The 20,820-nt window shown below is 34.5% G+C and overlaps 2 protein-coding genes and 1 long non-coding RNA gene across 18 annotated transcripts; 1 reads left to right on the top strand and 2 right to left on the bottom strand.

Moving 5' to 3' along the window:
- On the bottom strand, nucleotides 291–9,840 carry LOC109950682. Of its 14 annotated transcripts, XR_002272972.1 has the most exons (7): nucleotides 5,951–7,765; nucleotides 4,045–4,232; nucleotides 3,530–3,574; nucleotides 2,372–2,414; nucleotides 1,110–1,197; nucleotides 654–732; nucleotides 291–550 (listed from the first exon to the last, which is right to left on the bottom strand). It is a non-coding gene; the product is annotated as an uncharacterized LOC109950682 (long non-coding RNA). The 14 variants fall into 14 exon arrangements; XR_002272977.1 differs by lacking the exons at nucleotides 4,045–4,232; nucleotides 5,951–7,765 and adding exons at nucleotides 7,774–7,937; nucleotides 8,650–9,840 and having other exon boundaries at nucleotides 291–732; XR_002272973.1 differs by lacking the exon at nucleotides 5,951–7,765 and adding an exon at nucleotides 8,650–9,431 and having other exon boundaries at nucleotides 291–732; nucleotides 4,045–4,214.
- LOC18766868 lies at nucleotides 13,268–16,693 on the top strand. 3 transcript variants are annotated; one of them, XM_020553687.1, is made up of 15 exons: nucleotides 13,268–13,483; nucleotides 13,705–13,824; nucleotides 13,916–13,975; nucleotides 14,074–14,175; nucleotides 14,342–14,422; nucleotides 14,517–14,635; nucleotides 14,733–14,834; nucleotides 14,966–15,082; nucleotides 15,238–15,306; nucleotides 15,512–15,578; nucleotides 15,736–15,789; nucleotides 15,879–15,968; nucleotides 16,075–16,137; nucleotides 16,215–16,253; nucleotides 16,342–16,693. In XM_020553687.1, the coding sequence occupies exons 1-15, from the start codon at nucleotides 13,466–13,468 to the stop codon at nucleotides 16,456–16,458; spliced, it is 1,218 nt and encodes a 405-aa protein (XP_020409276.1). In that variant the 5' UTR covers nucleotides 13,268–13,465; the 3' UTR covers nucleotides 16,459–16,693. The 3 variants fall into 3 exon arrangements, with proteins under 3 accessions (XP_020409276.1, XP_020409277.1, XP_020409275.1); XM_020553688.1 differs by having other exon boundaries at nucleotides 13,594–13,824; nucleotides 14,085–14,175; XM_020553686.1 differs by having other exon boundaries at nucleotides 13,269–13,483; nucleotides 13,594–13,824.
- LOC18766257 (haloalkane dehalogenase) lies at nucleotides 16,664–20,681 on the bottom strand. The gene is made up of 13 exons (XM_007199850.2): nucleotides 20,318–20,681; nucleotides 20,150–20,204; nucleotides 19,981–20,036; nucleotides 19,665–19,765; nucleotides 19,445–19,514; nucleotides 19,049–19,118; nucleotides 18,671–18,727; nucleotides 18,516–18,583; nucleotides 18,333–18,413; nucleotides 17,777–17,854; nucleotides 17,429–17,584; nucleotides 17,089–17,241; nucleotides 16,664–16,884 (listed from the first exon to the last, which is right to left on the bottom strand). The coding sequence occupies exons 1-13, from the start codon at nucleotides 20,468–20,470 to the stop codon at nucleotides 16,798–16,800; spliced, it is 1,185 nt and encodes a 394-aa protein (XP_007199912.1). The 5' UTR covers nucleotides 20,471–20,681; the 3' UTR covers nucleotides 16,664–16,797.

Here is a 20,820-nt window from a genome sequence, read left to right as displayed (position 1 = left end):
GCATGACATTTTCCGGCCAGGTCATGCTAGTGTAGCGAGAGTTGCAGCCCACTACACAATACCGGTCACCACCAGAAGCCATTTGGGGTTGGGTCGTCGGAGGAAGACGCATAATGCATTGCCATTCCGCTTTTTTGGTTCTTTTTGGAAGCCCTAATTTGGGCCTGATCTTTGCATCATGCCATTGCCCTGTTAAATTTTGTTTAACAGAAATAACCAGAGGGCTTCTCATGATGAAAAGAGGGTTTTTTTTTTTCTTCCAAGTCGTGTGAAATTAGAAAAACCACAACGGCACAGAAGAGAGCATCTCATAACAAGAAGTACTCAAGTTTTCAATCTACATATAAGCCACTTTCTTTCATTCACGAACACAAAAATGGCATCCATCAACTGATCATTAGAACCCACAAAAAAAGTATAATTAAAAGGACGTTTGACACCCCAATTCTCAAACCACCTGGTTTTGTCACTGTCCAGGCTTCGAGAGTAAACTGATTGAATAATAAGCCAAAGGTCATATACCGCAGTTTCAGAGCCTGAATATGTATGCCTACAGAAATGGATCAAACAGTTGGCAGGGAGATGCAACATGACTCTCTAACAACCTTATAAATAGAGTGAGGATAAATTTTTTAAAAAGTTAAATCCACAACCTTTAGAAGCTGGTTGAAGCATATCAAGGGAACGTTCCTCGGTCTTCAGCCCATCCAACTCCCAGTGACCATTCAAACACTTCAAAATGTGAAGAAAAATAAAAGTTATAAACAGTTTTTAAGTGTATGAAATCAGATCGACTGATATGTGCTCAACTCAATCCCTATGTTGAACTTTCTATCTCGTGAACAGTAAAAGTAAGCACAAAAATGGTATGCCCAAACTGTTTATCTTGTTGTGCATTCCAATAACAAGCAGAATATGCATCACCCACTGTACACTTATGAGTTGAGTACCAAAACAAACATCAAAGATGTCTTCAGAGTGCACAATACAAGGAATGGATGGGGAGAAAAAGACAAAACACCCAGAAAAACAGGAACAGAAGTTTCATAATGCAAAGAAACAAATGAACGAACATTCAGAAGTTTCACAAGCCTTGGACTTAAAAATACCTGTAGTTTTTTTTGGTAAGAGGCACTTGTGGGTTCAAATCATCGAAGAGGACGTACCACTTCATCTTGCAGGGTCCACTACATATGCCTGCAGTTTTGAACCATGAGAAAAAAATATTTCATCCCATGGAAGAAAAGAAGAAGAAAAAAAAAACTGCCATCAACTAACTCAATACCACCATGGCAACACCATCTAACAGCTGCCAAACCACATGCCTTTATATTACACTTTTAATAACAGTATAGAAATGTCAAAACCCTATTAGCTTTGCGTGCATCAAAATCATTAGCAACACGCCTATCGCAGTAGCTATAATGCTCTTCATTCTTATGTCATCAATAATTTTTTTCTTAAGATGAAAGCACTGTTCAGTGTTTTAGTTAGCATATTATAATAATGTATTATATATATATATATAAAATATATTAAAAATAGACCCTTATTTTCAAATCTCAACTTTATTTCTTTCCTTTCTATTCCTTTCCCTCTGTCTCACTTCACTTGATTGTGGGTGTTCTTTTTGGTGATTGTATTTTTGGGATGAACAAAAGGTATTTAGTTTTTGCTTCTATTTCCAGTTATGGACTTGTTTAAGCTCATTAACAATTATTTCATTTGTAGTTAATGAGCACCAATTTAACCAGATTTATAATTGTGCTTCTAGATGGGGTGGGAAAAGGGCAAATATTTCTTGTAGGAGCAGGAACAAAGGGGAAAGGAATTAATACTCATAAACCATAATCCAGTCCATATTCATTGTTTGCAACATTAAGCAACAAGTGAAAAAAAAAAAGTCAAATAAATACTTCATCCAAATCAATTTTTGAATCCCAAATAGTAATAAGAAAATTCATTACGACCGCTAAATGCTTAGCCTAAATCTTTTGAATCACAGCCTTGTATTTTCCCACTAACAATTACATTATGACCACTGAAGAAACTTGATTGACAAGCATGATTTATGCAAAACTAATGAATTGTACTTCTATTAGATATTCCAATAGTCAAACAAATTGTAAATCAGAAACTAAATATCATGACCACTGCATCAAAGAAACAGCAGATATCACTAGTAAGAACAAGTAATTAATATATGAAATCCAACAAGTTGGATATCAGAATCATTTTCCAGTTAGTAGTTCAATCTGCCTACTTGAATGAAGTAAAGGATTTAATATATCCCTTGTTGAAAGAGTGATAAAATGTTTAATATTAAAGTACAATCTCAATGAACAAAGAAAACTACTATCAATTCACTTACCACCACCAACCCCGCACATTACAACGCTACCAAAACCCAATTCCTGTCCATCAAGTTCACCATGATCATGGTGAGAGGGGAGAGCGTTAGTAACCTTGCATTTCATGTTTAGAACTTCCATTTATTTGTCTCTCTTTAATACTTTACTCTAAGTCTACCAAACACACATCTTCTCTAAAAAGAAACAAATTTTACAAGAAAATGCATTTCCTCAAATATATAGTGTCGTTATAATTGACCTTCCCTGAGAATACTAATTTTTGTTTTTGTAGCCGATACTAAAATATCAATACAATCCAAGTTCAACAAATCCAAAAGGCATGAAAATGAAATTGTCTTGAAAGACATAACTAATATTTTCTGTTTCTAATCATTTCAACAATTTTGGATATCTTGGATATAGATTATTATCACTATTTCACAAAACCTAAGAAAACAAAACTTAACTGAATTCATTTAAGGAGTATAATGCAAAAGAACACAATCCCAGTATTTGGCAAACATACAAAGACACATGTCAAATGGTAAAGTAAAAGATGATAGAAAACCAATAACTGCAACCTAAGAATGAAAGATTATTTGCTATAATGCAACAACATTGATCATCTTGTTGGAATCTTGTGTTCTCCCTGCACCCTACTCAACTCCCCCAACCACATTGATGATCATGCTATAACGGCCAAATCACCATGGCTCTCTGCACCCACTGCAATGCCGTGGCACAATGGACATGTCTGACCCTTTGTTTAATATATTTTTCTATTTATTAATCTTAAGAAAAAGAAGTTAAATAAAGCTAAATGGAAAATTTTAAATTTTAAAAATAAATAAATGTGAGAAGATAACAATGAATGCAAAGAAAACAAGTATTCAGATTTGTCCCATTCCATTTGCACACTACATAAGATAACAACACCCTTCTTTTTCAAAAATTAAGTCTCTTTTCCTTTCTTCTACTTCTGCCTCTTCTTCTTGTCTTCACTTGATTTGGGGTCTTGCCTATGGTCATTGTATTTAATTAGGGTGTTGGTTTTATTTCTTATGCTTCTAAATGTGTAGTGCAGAAGCATGATAATGATATATACTTTCTGATCATATAATCAAGAATAATGGGACATGACTATAATTCCAGCTGAAACGGAGACAAAGAAGGGGTACCATGGAAGTCACCTTACTCCACCGCCAGTCCATTGTCATCCCTATCTACAATTGTAAGGAAATATCTCAATAATAATAGACTGAAATATATACTTTAACCATCAAATTTTGAATACTCAAATGGTAAAGAAGACATGAATTTTTTTTTAAAAACAGTAAATAACACCTGCATCAGGCACGGCACAGCCTACTATTTACCTACTATGCAATTACATTACAACCATTGAACAAACTCAGTTGAAGGACATGATAAATTTATGGGCAATTGTTGCTTATTGAAGTTCTATTAGATTTCAGACATGTCTTCATCGGTCATTAAAAAAAAGATTGTAACAAAAAAAGGTTCTATTAGATTTCCCAAAATGAGCACATTAATTAATTATGAATCTTTCAAAATATGCAATTCAGTTAAGCTCATACAAATTGTTCTGCAGCAAAGCGACAAAAAAATCGAAGTAAAAGCAAGTAAATCATATGCATCATTCTAGCATTACTTAGATATCAAAATTAATCACCTGCAGGTTGATCAAATTCCAAAGATCTGGGCGAGCTGATAGACTGCATGACAACAAGAGAGAGCACGCCCGTAAACATCCATGGCCCTTTCATGGGTGCCGACAAGCGTGCTCTCTCTCGTTGTCAAACAACGTCAATCATTGCTCAGCTTATACATCAGTAACAGTAACTGAAAAAGTAAAGCAACCTGTTTTAACAACCGCAGCAATTGTCATGAAATCTAACATGGGAATTTCTACACATAAATCATGTCAAGATGCAAAAAAAATTGGGGGTAAATAAAGAAAAGAAAGGGGAACACAAACACATACATGTTGTATATATATATATATATATATATATATATATATATATATATATATATAGCATCAACGAAATCTGAAATCTCCAATCATCCCCAACTGACCTAGATTTCAACACAACAAATATAAAGCCACAAAAAAACAGCAGCACCACCCACAGAAATCGAAGCCTAGTATATCCTTGAACTAAGGAGAATTAAGACCTACTCTACAATTAGAAATTACGGATCAATAATGATCTTCTAGAAACCAAAACATACAACATAAAATTGAGCGCACAGAGTATCACATGCAAAATACTATCAGAAACCTTAACTTGAGCTTCATGATAAGAAAATTTTCTAGAACCCCAAGACAACTTTTATATTTAACCTCCAATACTAGACTTGCAAACTTCTACTTTAGATCTCTCAACAAAAAAAAAAATCAAGAGGAATTTAACTGCCAATAAAATGTTGAAAAGATGTTGAAAAATCGGAGAGTAATTATATATAAGCAAGTGAGCAAGGATCTTATCCATCTTGAAAGCAAAGTAAGTTCCATCAAATCTAGTATCAAAGAATAAAAAGTTCCACCAAATTTTATGTTATCTTACTTGCTCAAACTGCTTTGTAAGTCAAACTCAGACTTCAAATCATAGATTGTTGCACAAATCATTAGCAACACATGCCTATCACATTAGCTATAATGCTCTTCATTCTTATGTCTTCTATAATTTTTTTCTTAAGATGAAAGCACTGTTCAGTGTTTTAGTTAGCATATTATAATAATTTCTTTTATATATATATTATATATTTAAAAAAAGACCCTCATTTTTCAAATCTCAACTTTATTTCTTTCCCTCTTTGTCTCACTTACTTGATTAAGGGTGTTTCTTTTGGTGATTGTACTTTTGGAATGAACAATAGGTATTTAGTTTGTGCTTCTATTTCCAGTTATGGACTTGTTCAATCTCATTAACAATTATTTCATATTTAACCAGATTTATAATTGTGCTTCTAGATGGGGTGGGAAAAGGGCAAATATTTCTAGTAGGAGCAGGAACACAGAAGGGGAATGGAATACTCAAACCCTAATCCAGCCCACGTACATTGTTCGCAACATTAAGCAACAAGTGAAAAAAAAAAAGTCAAAATAATACTTCATCCAAATCAATTTTTGAATCCCAAATAGTAAAAAGAAAATTCATTACGACTGCTAAATGCTTAGCCTAAATCTTTTGAATCACAGCCTTGTATTCTCCCACTGACAATTACATTATGACCACTGAACAAACTTGATTGACAAACATGATTTATGCAAAACTAATGAATTGTACTTCTATTAGATTTTCCAATAGTCAAACACATTTTAAATCAGAAACTACAATTCATTACGACCACTGCATCAAAGAAACAGCAGATATTACTAGTAAGAACAAGTAATTAATATATGAAATCCAACAACAGTTGGATATCAGAATCATTTTCCAGTTAGTAGTTCAATCTGCCTACTTGAACGAAGTAAAGGATTTAATACACCCATTGTGGAAAAAGAGTGATAAAATGTTTAAAATTAAAGTATAATCTCAATGAACAAAGAAAACTATTATCAATTCACTTACCACCATCAACCCCGACATTCCAATGCTACCAAAACCCAATTCCTGTCCATCAAGTTCACCATGATCATGGTGAGAGCGTTAGCAACCTTGCTTTTCATGTTTAGAACTTCCATTTATTTGTCTCTCTTTAATACTTCACTCTAACTCTACCAAACACACATCTTCTCTAAAAAGAAACAAATTTTACAAGAAAATGCATTTCCTCAAACATATAGTGTCGTTATAATTGACCTTCCCTGAGAATACTAATTTTTGTTTCTGTAGCCGATACTAAAATATCAATACAATCCAAGTTCAACAAATCCAAAAAGCTTGAAAATGACATTGTCTTGAAAGACATAACTAATATTTTCTGTTTCTAACCATTTAAACAATTTTGGATCTCTTGGATATAGATTATTATCACTATTTCACTATACCTATGAAAATAAAACTTAACTGAATTCATTTAAGGAGTATAATGCAAAAGAACACAATTCCAGTATTTGGCAAATATACAAAGACACATGTCAAATGGTAAAGTAAAAGATGATAGAAAACCAATAACTGCAACCTAAGAATGAAAGATTATTTGCTATAATGCAACAACATTGATAATCTTGTTGGAATCTTGTGTTTTCCCTGCACCCTACTCAACTCCCCCAACCATATTGATGATCATGCTATAATGGCCAAATCACCATGCCATTTAGCTTTATTTAACTTCTTTTTCTTATTAATCTTAAGAAAAAGAAGTTAAATAAAGCTAAATGGCAAAATTTAAAATTTAAAAATAAATAAATGTGAGAAGATAACAATGAATGCAAAGAAAACAAGTATTCAGATTTGTCCCATTCCATTTGCACACTACATAAGATAACAAAACCTTTCTTTTTCAAAAATTAACTCTCTTTTCCTTTCTTCTACTTCTGCCTCTTCTTCTTGTCTTTACTTCACTTGATTGGGGGTCTTGCCTATGGTCATTGTATTTAATTAGGGTGTTGGTTTTATTTCTTTTGCTTCTAAATGTGTAGTGCAGAAGCATGATAATGATTTATACTTTCTGATCATATAATCAAGAACAATGGGACACGTTCTATAATTCCAGCTGAAACGGAGACAAAGAAGGGGTACCATGGAAGTCACCTTACTCCACCACCAGTCCATACGCAGCTAGAATTGTAAAGTTAGGGGGACCAAAGTAGAAAATACAAGTATATAAAACACCTAAGTATTCAATAATTACATGTTGAGAGCTAAATATTTATAATTTAGTCATGTCTAATTCGTTTTAAAGGGAACTATAGCTTAAATTATATGTTGTTTATTACAAATTCTATATGTTATATATAATATAATAGAGGAGAGATCAAAATATGGGGCCCCCAAGGCCACTCCAGGCCTAGGAGTGGCTCCGCCATTGATCCCTATCTAAAATGTTAAGGAAATATCTCAATAATAATAGACTGAAATATATACTTTAACTACATCAAATCCTGAATACTCAAATGGTAAAGAAGACATGAATTTATTTAAACAGCAAATAGTACCTGCATCAGGCATGGCACAGCCTACTATTTACCCACTATGCAATTACATTACAACCATTGAACAAACTTGGTTGAAGGACATGATAAATTTATGTGCAATTGTCACTTATATTGAAGTTCTATTAGATTTCCCAAAATGAACACACTAATTAATCAATTATGAATCTTTCAAACTATGCAATTCAGTTAAGCTCATACAAATGATTCTGCAGCAAAGCTACAAATAAAATCGAAGTAAAAACAAGTAAATCATATGCATCATTCTAGCAGTACTTAGATATCAAAATTAATCACCTGCAGGTTGATCAAATTCCAAAGATCCGAACCAGCAGATAGACTGTATGACAACAAGAGAGAGCACGCCCGTAAACATCCATGGCCCTTTCATGGGTGCCGACAAGCGTGCTCTCTCTCGTCGTCAAACAACGTCAATCATAGCTCGGCTCATACATCAGTAACTGAAAAATTAAAGCAATCTGTTTTAACAACCCCAGCAATTGTCATGAAATCTGACATGGGATTTCTACACATGAATCATGTAATACGCAAATAAATTTGGGTGAAAATAAAAGTAAAGAAAAGGGAACACAAAGATAAAGCCACAAGACAACAGCAGTGTCACCCACAGAGATCGAAGCCTAATATATCCTTGAACTAAGGAGAACTAAGACCTACTCTACAATTAGAAATTACAGATCAATAATGATCTTCTAGAAAACAAAACATACAACATAAAATTGAGCGCACACAGTATCACATGCAAAATACTATCAGAAACCTTAACTTGAGTTCATGATAAGAAAATTTTCTAGAACCCCAAGACATCTTTTATATTTAACCTCCAATACTATACTTAAAAACTTCTACTTTAGATCTCTAAAAAAAAAAGAAGATATATATATTATACTCTAGAAGTAGAAAAGCTTCAAGAGGAATTTAACAGTCAATAAAATGTTGAAAAATCATAGAGTAATTATATATAAGTGAGTGATCAAGGATCTTGTCCATCTCGAAAGCAAAGGAAGTTCCATCAAATCTAATACCCAAGAATAAAAAGTTCCACAAAATTTTATGTTATCTTACTTACTCAAACTGCTTTGCAAGTCAAACTTAGACTTCAAATCATAGATTGTTTCACAAAGAGTCTAAGAAAATAGTCAAACCACAAACCTTCAACCTTAAATGTTACAGATTGAATCTGATGTAAAGAAAAGGAGGAATCTTCCATATAAGGGTTCCTGTCACATCTAAACTGAATCTCAATCGTTAGAAAACATAACAAAAGAAGTATAATTTGAATTTCTCTTCTGTTTTTTCTAACTTTTTCAACTAAATGGTGCATGATGAAGAGTTCTGCTTTTAAAGAAACCCAAAGCTCAAAAAACAAGAAGAAGAAGAAGAAGAAGAAGAAAATGCAAGAAAAGACAAACAAACTCAAACTTAACAAGAAGAAAACTCGAAGAAGTCAAGCAACTAGAAACATCTGAGGCATCAGTTGCCATATCCAAACCCTACAAGGTAGACAGAAGATAATCCCACACCAACCCAGAAATGAAAAAAAAAAAAATAGTAACATGCAAAGGAAAGAAATATCACTTTCAAGGAGGAAGCTGCGCAAGAGAGAGAGAGAGAGAGAGAGAGAGAGAAAGAGAGACAACAAAGCAGGCAATTCAAGAGCCTTAAAAAGCCAAGAGTAGTGAAAAAAACAAGAAAAAAGTGAATCCCTCGAGCAGACCAAGAGTTAAAATAACTTAAACGGCTTCCAACACACCCAAAGCCTATACAAATCTCAAGAAGATAAACCATTGCATTGCACCCGAAAATAAAAAATAAAAAGTAAAAAGGAAGATAACCACAACGTTCAAGATTGTACCAGAAAGAATGTCATTGGACACACGGAGGTAAAAAGATGGTACCCAACCAACGAAAATCCAATACTCAATACCAACTAAAATCCAATTATTAAGCTTTAAAAATCAATTATTTTATAATATTTAAGTACTAGTAATGAATGATTATGAAAAAACTAAAGAGAAAAAGGTACCATTTTTGTTTGAAAAAGTCCATCACTTGTCCCATGATGCATGCAATCGACGGTCAGAAGCTGGACACGTATCCACACCTGCCCTATGATGGGCATTAACTCTGGACCAAGGCTCTACTGTATATCTTCGTGAACTGAGAAACCAGGTACATACATACAGCACTGAGAACTACCGTCCCAGTCCACTCATGCGACCGACAAGCGCGTGAGACAAACGAGTTGTTGCCCTAAGTCGCTGTCTCGGTACAAGACCACCCACGCGCCCGGGACATTGGTGGGGCCCATTCATATGTTAAGTGATGCGATCAAATTTAATGGTTGGGTAAGGTTTGCCCTTGGTGTCGGAGGTCAGGTCTTGTCGTGTGTCTCATAGGCTGCTTCAGGATTTTTGCAAACAGCTACACTTGTCCTTTAATATCTATTATTGGATAAGGCTTTTCCGAGTCAGCTACTTCATTGTAACCTTAAACACCTATATTGAGATTATGAGTAACATTTTGTACCTGCATCGAGTGATAGATTCAGGAATTTTCTTATTTTAGGGCAAGAAAATACACTGTAAAGCCGCTAATAATGAAGATCAGTTAACTCTTAAATATAAGAAGGAAAAAAAAATTTATATAAATATATTTATACACAAATTAGTAACACAACACATTTTACTTAGTTTATCTATTGACCGCACAAACAAAAAAATGAGAAGAATGAGTGAGGGCAAGTGCCTTCACTGGACCTTTAATGGATCCGTCAATGCATGCATCAATAATTCATGGTCATAAAGTGATCGAGTGTGCATCTCACAATGCATCTGGTCAATTATAGACATCAATGACTGAGTCAATGATCGAACTAAGATTTTAAGAGGAAGGGGGCCAAAACGGAAAATGCTAAGTTTAATTGTATACTTTTTTTTGGCCTATTGGGTCAACTAGGCTTGCCCCTGGTCTGGTACGGTATTGATCACTTCCCGATAACGGAATTTGCAAACAATACAGTATGGCACGGGGTTGGCATTTGCAGTGTTTGATATCAGACCATACCGGAGCAAATTTCGGTACCACTATTGCTGGTTGCAAACCGCAACAAATTTTACATCCATTCATCAACGCCAATCAACACATTCAATCAAATACCTACTAATTCATCAATTCAACAACATTCAAGCATTATAAACATTCAACGCATAAAAACTTATGCAATTCAATGCCTTATGACTTACAAACACACATAAATTATGACAGAACAGAAACTACATAAATGATGCAATCCGATTCCAAATACATGAAAGACAAAACATAAACTTATGCAATCCAAGCTTCCTTCTCACATTTTCTCACCAACCAAACACTCAAAATCCATCAAAACGAGAGAGATATATATATATTTTTTCTTTAACCATGCGTTAATTTGGGGCTGAGATGATAAGGATTTGGTTTGGGGATTAAATTGATTGAATGATCGATTGGGGTTTGGGTTTTGGAATTATTGAATGGGGTGAGAGAGTGAGATAAAGAGAGATTGAGATATAGTGAGATGCTATCATAGCGAATGCAGCCAAACGACACGAGTTCAGTACCGTACGGTTCGGAATGTGTTCGTTTCAGTTCTTCGACTTCAGATGCCCAGCCCTAGGGTAAACTATTACCAATAGAAAGAGTGCTAGATTGAAATTAGTGAGTTTATTTCATAAATGTATTATTTTACTACTATATTCATATTGAAATGCAATTTTGGCAAAATATTGATTAATAATGGTGGGCTATAAGCTTAAATGCAACCATATTACCAGACATTTGAGCTATACATTAAAGAATAAATAACCGTATTCGCTATTTTCATACCTCAAGTTTATTAGAAATACTTGTGTGCAAAACCACAATGTGCCATACGTAATAACTTTTTTCACTTAACATAGCATGATTAGTCAAAAATAATAAAATAATGCTATTCTCATTTCCCATAATTTTTTTGCAAATTTGGAGTCCCATTTCTATAACAGGATACATTGCTTTTCTGGGAATTATCGTTAATTTGTATTTTTCTGACAGAAACAAAATTCATCAAACAATGGAGCCTAGGACATTTCTTCTTTTCATGTATGCATCGAATGAAATGAATATGTAGAATTTTATTTGGTTGGGTCTGAAAAAGGTCATCATGATTCATATATAACATCTTTATATCCAAACATAATTCAAAATTGTGTGACATTGTTAGTGGACCACTCATAATTATATGCTTGATAACTTTATCATGAAAAGGTTGTTATAGGTTTGACGATGAGCAACGAGACACGTATTCTGATCATGTTGATATTTCATCTTCCTTCTTAATTGGTCTTCATCTCAATAATAACAAGTTCTAAAAATAAAAATAAAAAACCTAATATGGTCTAGTCCAGTGTAAAATGTTTTGAATTGCAAACCAGTTGTCTCAACTTCGAACCTTTAACACATTGATAATGTGTGTGAGAAAACAATGTAGTTATCTCTTTGCAGAAATCAATCATTTAATCCCTTAGCTGATATTGAGATGCATATATCGTCTTGTGTGAAATTTTGTTCACTAGTTAACTGCAATTTGTGTTTTGAAACTAATTGTTAAGTTGTAGACTCACAAATACCATGGAAGAAAATGACAATTTAATACTTGGAACACAAATTTCGTTGATTTACAGATAGTATGTTCTTTTGCCATGGTTAGTCTATTAATTAACATCACAGTTTTTAGAGCACCTAGCGTCACCTCATCAACGATCACAGAATTACTACCAAGTAAATAACAAATAATTAGTAAATAAACAAAAGTTTATTTCCTAGTTACATTCACATCAAAGAATTACTCATTTCCTAGTTAGCTGGTAAATAAGCAAAAGTAGAGTTGGTAGGGGTGCAAGTTGGATTGGAAAACCTGATTCCGACCAATTTGGTTTCGAAAATTTCTAATTTTGACAAGTTCAAATTAATTTCGACATTTGAAAGTTCCGAACTACGAAAATTAGGATAAAAAATTGGATTGGAATTGGAATGTATCTAGAGATTCCGAAAGGATAATAACATCTAAGTACTAGCATATAATAGTTTCCAAGCTTATAGTATGAGTTTTCAATTTTGAGTCAATTTTAATCCTTCAAATGGTTGGAAATGTTTAGAATTTTGAACTAGTTTCCGAAATTTTCCAAAAAAAACCTGAAATATGTAAATTCTGAAATATTCCAAAAATTCTGAGTTTTCCGATTTGTAACGTATTTTGAAATTCTGAAATCTTTTGGAACGGAAATTCCAATCCGTCCGAAAATCAACCCTAGATGGTAGTTGTTGCATATGATGTTTAAAAGTTACCTTCTCTCTAGTTAAGCTATGGCCTACGTACCGGAGGACGTCATCCTTGTGGTTTGACAAGATCCATGTTTATGTCCGTTAATTGGGGATTTATGTGGAATAAAGGTGTTGTTAACTTAATGTTTACACATAAGTTCATAACCTTGTGTAAACATTTCCGAGTGAAATATAAAGGGAAAAGAAGAACAAACTGATATTAGTGGTAATCGTGTGACAAATTAAAACTTAACAGCTCTTGAACGTAACTAATATCAGTTGAAGTGGGCTTGTACCGAACACATTAGCCAGTCTTCCCGCGTCTTGGCTGCTGTTGATGGGCAAGTGGCATCAAGCGCTCACTTTATTTGAAAACTGGCCTGGCTGCCACTGAGATAATTGGAGTGGTTTAAGCCTTTTTTGTAGGTTGAAGTAACGTAGGCCGCTTCACTTGCTGCACTGCTTTTCAAGCTTCGTTGACAAACCTGAATTAATTATCGCATCCCAATATAAAATTATAATAGTTTCTTCCCATCACCATTCTCATTTCTCTCAATCTCTGAACTGAGAATTGTTTCTTTATTGATACCAAGGATAAGTAGCTATAGTTTTATTCAACTTGGAGATGATGATGTCCACTTCTGTAAGTCCCTTTTGCCATCTCTCTCTCTCTCTCTCTCTCTCTCTTAAAAACTGTTAAATTTTTTATTTTAAAAGTTCTTTGGATTGATCAACTAGAATTTGGTTTTTCAGTTGGTTTTCTGTGGATTTCTCTGTCCAATCTTATACTAGAGGATGATGAAGACTTACCCTTTAAAACTTTTTGGTTCACATGCTTGCTCTCCTCTTCCCACTTGCATTCAGATTTATCACAAGGACCCAACAAGGTGGAGGTTCTTTAGCTGCAGTTTCCTTTGTACTATTGCTATGCTTTCTGCAGTTTTCTTCTTTGGGAGCCATTGTGTTCTCACTGATTATAAAGAGGTACTATCCACTCTGATTGCATTGTGTGTGTATGAAATGATTAGATGGTTTTGCATATTTGGTACTAATAAGGCATTAATTTATTCAACAGAAGTTTTTAGCATGGGGATTGGTTGATGATATGCAACTTACAATATCCAAGAAGTGTGAGGTTTGTAGCTACTGCGCAAGATTTCTCTTCATATTTTGTATAATGATTGATATTTGTAATTTGTAGTTGTGATGATTAATGATGTCATACATATTTAGACTCAATGCAGGCCTGATGGAACTGAGGCACTACCTAAAGGGATTGTTTCCAAGACCTCTGACTTGCTAATGCAACCATTATGGGGACCCCGAAATAAAAAGGTGTCGCGCTGATGTTTCTATGTTGATTTTAGTGGTAATATAGATTTTGATTAGGCAGCTTGAACAATTTGATAATTAGGTTTGATTTTAATCTCATCTGCACTCAATAGGGTTGTAAGGAATCTGATTTGAATGTTAATATATGCTCTGCACTCCTTTTGTTTAGAACTCAAAGTCATCTACAAACTTATTGGCCATTGCAGTTGGAATAAAGCAAAAGGAAAGTGTGAACAAGATTGTAAAGAAGGTAAAGGAGACCAATTGTTTGTCATACCCTGGTTTTGTTCTGCTTGTCTTTGAATTCATTGGATTTAATTCCTCCCTTCACTTCGCTCTCGCAGTTCCTCTTAAGTGATTTCATTGTGATGCTTTTTCATTATGATGGTCTTGTAAATGAGTGGAGGGATTTGGAATGGAGTGGTCGTGCCATACATGTGTCTGCTATGAATCAAACCAAGTGGTAATGGTTCTTAGCCATAATTCTAACTGAGTTTTGCACTTGCTCAGATTTTCCTAGTCAGTTCTAGTTACCCGGTTAGGTTTCCTTTTTTACTTAGGTGGTATGCAAAGCGTTTCCTACATCCAGATATTGTTTCTGAATATGCATTCATTTTCCTCTGGGATGAGGACCTTGGAATTGAAAATTTCAATGTTGGAAGGTATGTGAGCTCATACATGTTTGAATGTTTCATGCATTCAAGTTGTGAAGAAAGAAGAAACCATCTGGTGCTGAATATTTATTCAGTAGACATTTTTGTTGATATTCTGCGATTCGATTTCTTCGATGCAGATACTTATCAATTATTAGAAAAGAGGGGCTTGAGATATCACAGCCAGCACTTGATCCTGAGAACTCAGAGGTCCATCATGATCTTACAGCAAGAGACAACAGAACAGAAGTACACAGGTTTGATTTTCTGCACGCCCTAGTGATGCTTATGTACACATTGGTTTAGTCACAGTAGATTCTTCACTATTTTCTTCCATTTCAATCGAAGTAAGTGTATCTATCTTATGTGTCCTGACTTGCTACTTTTATTATGGTCGGTGATGCATTAATAGGAAGATAAACAAGCTAATTGGTGGTGGAAGGAGGTGTGATCAAAACAGCACAGATCCGCCATGCACAGGGTACTAAATTTGCATACACAAACACACACACAAATGTGTATATTTTACTCACACATGTATCAATTCATGTGTGTGTGCGTATGTGCGTGTCTTTTGTATGTCGCTTGGTATATCCTACATGTCTATAAGCTTAAAGTTCTGCAATGATCCTAAGAATACATATGAATCTGGGGATAGATTGAAATGAGAGTTATACATATGGCAGGTTTGTAGAAATGATGGCTCCTGTTTTTTCAAGAGCATCCTGGCGCTGTGTGTGGCATATGATTCAGGTTTGACACTGAGGCTTGATGTAAATTTAACCTCAATAATCTGATTTTGGTTAATGCATAAGATTTTTATGTTACTTTAGTAAGATTTCAGTTGGGGATCCTCAAAATTTTAGCATTTAATTATCTCCTTTCTTAATTTTCTTTCCCTGATAAACAGAATGACTTAGTTCATGCATGGGGCTTGGATTTCCAGCTTGGTTATTGTGCACAGGCAATTTCCCCATCCTTTATATACGTTTTTCTTTCTTTTCCACCTTTTCTCTTCCACATATTTCTTATGTCTGAATCAATACTTGACAGGGTGATCGAACGAAAAATATCGGAATCGTTGATTCTGAGTACATTGTTCATTATGGTCTTCCAACACTGGGGGGTTTGGCACCAAACAAGGTTAGAAACTTAATACAAATAACTCTGTGTTTGTGTGTATTAACTTAAGTATTTGTATAATCTATTTATCACTCACTATTACTAATGATGATAATCACCAATGCAGACAAATGCAGAAGCACCTGATCAATCTGCTAAAACTATAAGCTTGCCTAGTTCAGAACAACCGGTATCTAATCAAAACATTCAAAATTAATGTGCTATTTTAACTTGTCTAAATTATGGTTAATAACTTTGAATTTGCAGGCACCGACATCGTCATCTCCATTGGACCCTAGAACTGAGGTAAGATTTGTAATGAATTTTTCATGCACCAATTATTATCCTAGCTTCGCATTCTTTGATTCATTGATCTTGCCTCTATATTGTTCAGGTAAGGAAGCTATCCTTTGTTGAACTGGAAATTTTCAAGAACAGATGGAAAAAGGCAGTTAGAGAAGATAATTGCTGGGATCCATACCAAAAGACACCACAACAGAGTAAAAACTAGTGCTTCTTAGCAGCCCCTGGAATTTTCACCCCAGAGAGATTGATTTCTGACCACTTACAGCATTCACAATACCTTTTAATGTATACCTTTTTTTTTCTTTTCCTAACAGCCTAATAATGTATGCTGCTACAGTCATGTAAACTTGTAATTGAGAATTATTCATTTCTTTTTACAAATTAAAGTTTATACACAATTCAATTCTGGATAGCAAGAAATGAGAACAGAATTTACCGTCTTTCTTGTCGTATTGTACATTCACATATTTTTATGAAAAAATTAATTCTCTCAATTTGGCCGAGTCAAGAAAAATAAAAATAAAAATATGCCATCACAGAAGTATCACAAATTTAAGCGGGTTCTTCTCATAACCCCCTTAATGACTTCTCCAAGTTCTTCGCCACGATCCTCCTGCACATGATGGCCTGCCTGCAAACCCCAACATACAAATTGCATGAGTTCTCAAAACTAACATCCTCAAACAATTGAACAATATCAATATAGCAACAGTAATTATTTTCTACTTTATCTTTATGTTAAGCAAAGTATAGCACAAAAATAGCAATGTGCATGTGTTTATGTCTGTGTAAAGCTAAAACTTCTCCTGCATATGTTCATAAAAGAAGCTGTTACCATAGGAATTTCAATAAGCTTATGCTTTGAATCCTTGCAAAATTCTTCGACTCCATCGTAACTCAACCAGCGGTCTCTTTTGCCCCAACATACTGTAGTTGGAATTTTCCAATTTTCATCTGTAAGTGTAGTCCTCATTTCCTCCACATATTTCTGCCAAACTCAGCACAAGAAACAGCATTAGCAGCTTAATCATCTATTTTCATGGAAAACTTATTTTGCTTTCAGCCAATATGAGAATCCCTTTTCCATTGGAGCTTCCATGAAACCAGAAAAGCCATTCTATAACAAACAAAAGATGATGTATGTTTAAATCAAATATGATAAGAAGAAGGTTCACCTTCAACTCTTTCTTCATGGCCCTGCTAATTGCATTTAATGCAAACCCAGATGCCCCAGATGTGAGGTAAGGATTTCTATAAACCATTGCATCATCCTCTTTCATTTTATAAGGTCCGCAACTCGTCAAGGCTTTATCACTAGCCCTTAGAGGATCCTAGCACAGAAAGAAGCAAGATCAAGTTGACATGGAATAATTTCTTTCTCGAGCAACAAAACAGAAAATGTCTTAGGACAGATATAAAGACAGACACGCATGCTAATTTGAATGTATAAGCACAGAAATGCACACAAATTAAGTGTACAGACATGTTAGATAATGTACGAAACTATAAAACAACCTTCCTACCTGAGAAAATATTTCCCCTAACAAAAAGTTGCTGAATATGGACAAGGTTGATGGAAGGTTGGCATGCTTCGCTGTAAGCTTTAATGAAAAACACAGGATAAAGATCATATTGATTAGACGTTGTTCTCAATAGCCAAGAAATCAGTATGTACATCACTACATCAGCCCGAATTTGTTCCTAATGCAGTAAGAAGCATTATGGCATGCATCATATACACAATCAAATAAAAAAGATAAATAAAAGATGGAATTTCCATGTGGCAGAAACCTATCAGGAGAAAAATAATCACCATAACAGTTCTTGTATCAGGAAAGTCCTAAGGGCAGTCAATGCAGATATCTATAAAGGTCATTGCCATTTCAAGGGAAGCTTGAGAAACATTAGTATTTTTCTTGAGATATAAGGAAGTGAGTGCTAAAATATGAAAACCTCACAAAAATTCTGCAATTTGACCACCTATGTAGGTAGTGGCTTAATTAATCTTCTGGTAGACCCAGTATTGAAACGATAAAGTATCAGAAGAAAATGAATGGCAGATTTCTGGAGAATCCATACAGGAGGGTTTAAGAGTATTATGTTGTCAATCTTTTCCTGATGGCTGCTAGCATATTTAACAGCAACTGGAGCAAAGTATCCCTGAGAATCACATCGAATATCAGAAGTTCTTTTCAGTTGCATGTTATGCAATAACTAATGTAGCCTGCTACATGTTTATACATTCAGTGGGAAATCAAATACCTGGACAACGAGTGTGACCTGTTTAACAGCAACTTCATTAATAAATGACTCCAAGGATGATACAAACTCTGCAAGCCATAACAAAACTCGACATAAACAAGAGTTTCATTACTTTGGATATGAGATTAGTACTGAAGGGAACCAAAAGAAATTACCATTCAGAGTGTAGTCAAAGCCATATTTGGGTTGAGGCTTATCTGAAAATCCAAAGCCTGTAGTTGAAGGGAAAGACACAGGAATGTGCTGGCTTAGCATACAGTAGGAATCATAACGAGATGCAATGTAACATGAACTTCTGAAGCCATTGAACTGCTTTGCAAGCAAAGCCAAACTAAAATTGCACAACAAGTTTTATTCTTGCTATGTATATATATGTAAATCCATATTCAGAGCACATATTCCAAAATCATTTTCCCATAATTTACCCAAAATCAACTGAAGAAGAAGAAATCACAGATGTTCAACTGCTAAAAAAAGGAGTAAAACAGAGAATTTCAAGTACAACTCAGGGTAAGCTAAAGCTATGATCTTACCCAGCCAATCAAAAGCAATTGCGTGATAGTCTTTAGAAAGCATGGGAAGAACTTTGCGGTAAGAGTATGCCTGATGATTTGAACACATTTATGAATAAGGAACCAAGTCTAATTACAATAGTTAATCAAATTATATCTTGCAATCCACATCAAAATTATTGTTATGAAGTTTACAAATTGGAAACTATATGCTATTAGATCCAATTGCACATCCAACATCTACAAAGTTAGCATTAATGTTAAAGAAACAGAACAGTATGAAGACATTTATATACCTATAGATGGGACATTGAAAATGAATTTCACAAGTAAAAACATACATTTGAAATGCATCATTCAGATACAACAAAATTATTGCAGAAGCCGTCCTACATTGACAAATTAAGACTCACTCACCTGAGAAGGGAAACCATGAATTAATATAACTGAAGGGTTATCAGCACTTCCGGATTCAACGCAAAACCATCTATTGAACAAAATCATGTATATAGATAAACCCTGCAAATAATTTAATCTCATGGTCTGCATGCCACGGAAACATATAAATAAAGACTAAATTATCATGTTTCGAACATGTCAGCTGGTACTAGTCTCCTAAAGCTAATTTACAAATTACCTGAAAATATCAGTGGAGGCCTGAGAATCAGCACCCATTGCAAGTCCAAAAATGGGGTCTTTTGCCTTCTCACCGGAACCAAAAGCAGCATAAGCTTTCACCTAGAAGAAGAAAAAAAAATGATCAAACGAAAAATTGGGATCCTAATAAGATACACTGCAAAACTATGCAAAACAACACACATATGATGGGATTTCACCCAAAACATACTAGAAGGTTGAACTAAATAGGGTTTTTAATTTACTTTTAAATGGTTAATTTAGCAGAAGTAATAAAAAGGAAAAAAACAAGAGAGAAAAATAGGAAGAGGACTCACTATCTTCCCTTGCTTAAACCATTCATCAGAAGGGCTTGGCCCATCCGAATACTTTCCTGTCAAAAACACCCACATTTTCAATTAGCTTCCCAAAATTTCCACCATTAAAAAAGCTAGAAAAAAAGAGAAATATTTGGATTTGGAAAGAGAATTAGTAAGTAGTAAGCACCTCCACTGAAACTAAAGCCATCACCCACTTCAATAGGAGCATCTATGTAATAATCCTGGCACACAAAAAAAAAAAAAAAAAACATAGTAAGGCATCAATAAAAAGTAGACAAATTAACAATGGTAAATTTTTTTGTGTCATCGAATTAAATCAAACAAAGAACCATACATCGTTGCCGTTGGATCTGCAACTAAATTTGAGAGGCTTCTTGTGAGCCTTGCCATTGCCAACAAGTGAGAGTGGTGCAGGAACAGGATTGTGAAGAAAGCATTGAATTTTATAAGAATGACAAAGAGAAGGGCTTTTGGCTTGGGTTGCCATGTTTGGTGCTTAGTCCTGTAAACTGTAATAACGGTAGCAAGGCGGGAGAGAATGGCTGTTTTAACTGCCGGTTGGATACAATGGTTGGCCAGGCTTCAGGGGATAGACATTTTCTGGTCCTCGTCTGCTGTGTAACACCATACACACATTTTTCAAGTTTACAGTATAAATTAAGTTTTGGTTGATTATTGTCTGTCACAAAATAAAACAACCAACATACCACTTGTCAGTGTTTAGGAGCTAAAAACTTAACTTTAAACTTTCGTTATAAAATGGGCCAAACTCTCCTCTTTCCCTCAAGTGCATTCAGATTCAATTCATATAGAAGATAATTTTGAGACAACCTAATA

This window comes from Prunus persica, chromosome G8 (assembly GCF_000346465.2).
Source record: "Prunus persica cultivar Lovell chromosome G8, Prunus_persica_NCBIv2, whole genome shotgun sequence".
Taxonomy (NCBI): Eukaryota; Viridiplantae; Streptophyta; class Magnoliopsida; order Rosales; family Rosaceae; genus Prunus; species Prunus persica.
This window is presented reverse-complemented; position numbering and strand designations above follow the sequence as displayed.

Excerpts from the sequence above, each read along its gene's own strand:
- LOC18766257 (XM_007199850.2), bottom strand. The coding sequence starts at position 20,470 with ATGGCAACCCAAGCCAAAAGCCCTTCTCTTTGTCATTCTTATAAAATT. Across the intron at positions 17,242-17,428 it reads CCATGAAGAAAGAGTTGAAG|AAATATGTGGAGGAAATGAG; the intron begins GTGAACCTTCTT and ends TGAGTTTGGCAG. Across the intron at positions 16,885-17,088 it reads AGCTTATTGAAATTCCTATG|GCAGGCCATCATGTGCAGGA; the intron begins GTAACAGCTTCT and ends TGGGGTTTGCAG.
- LOC18766868 (XM_020553686.1), top strand. The coding sequence starts at position 13,636 with ATGATGAAGACTTACCCTTTAAAACTTTTTGGTTCACATGCTTGCTCT. Across the intron at positions 15,969-16,074 it reads GGGGTTTGGCACCAAACAAG|ACAAATGCAGAAGCACCTGA; the intron begins GTTAGAAACTTA and ends TCACCAATGCAG. Across the intron at positions 16,254-16,341 it reads CATTGGACCCTAGAACTGAG|GTAAGGAAGCTATCCTTTGT; the intron begins GTAAGATTTGTA and ends TATATTGTTCAG.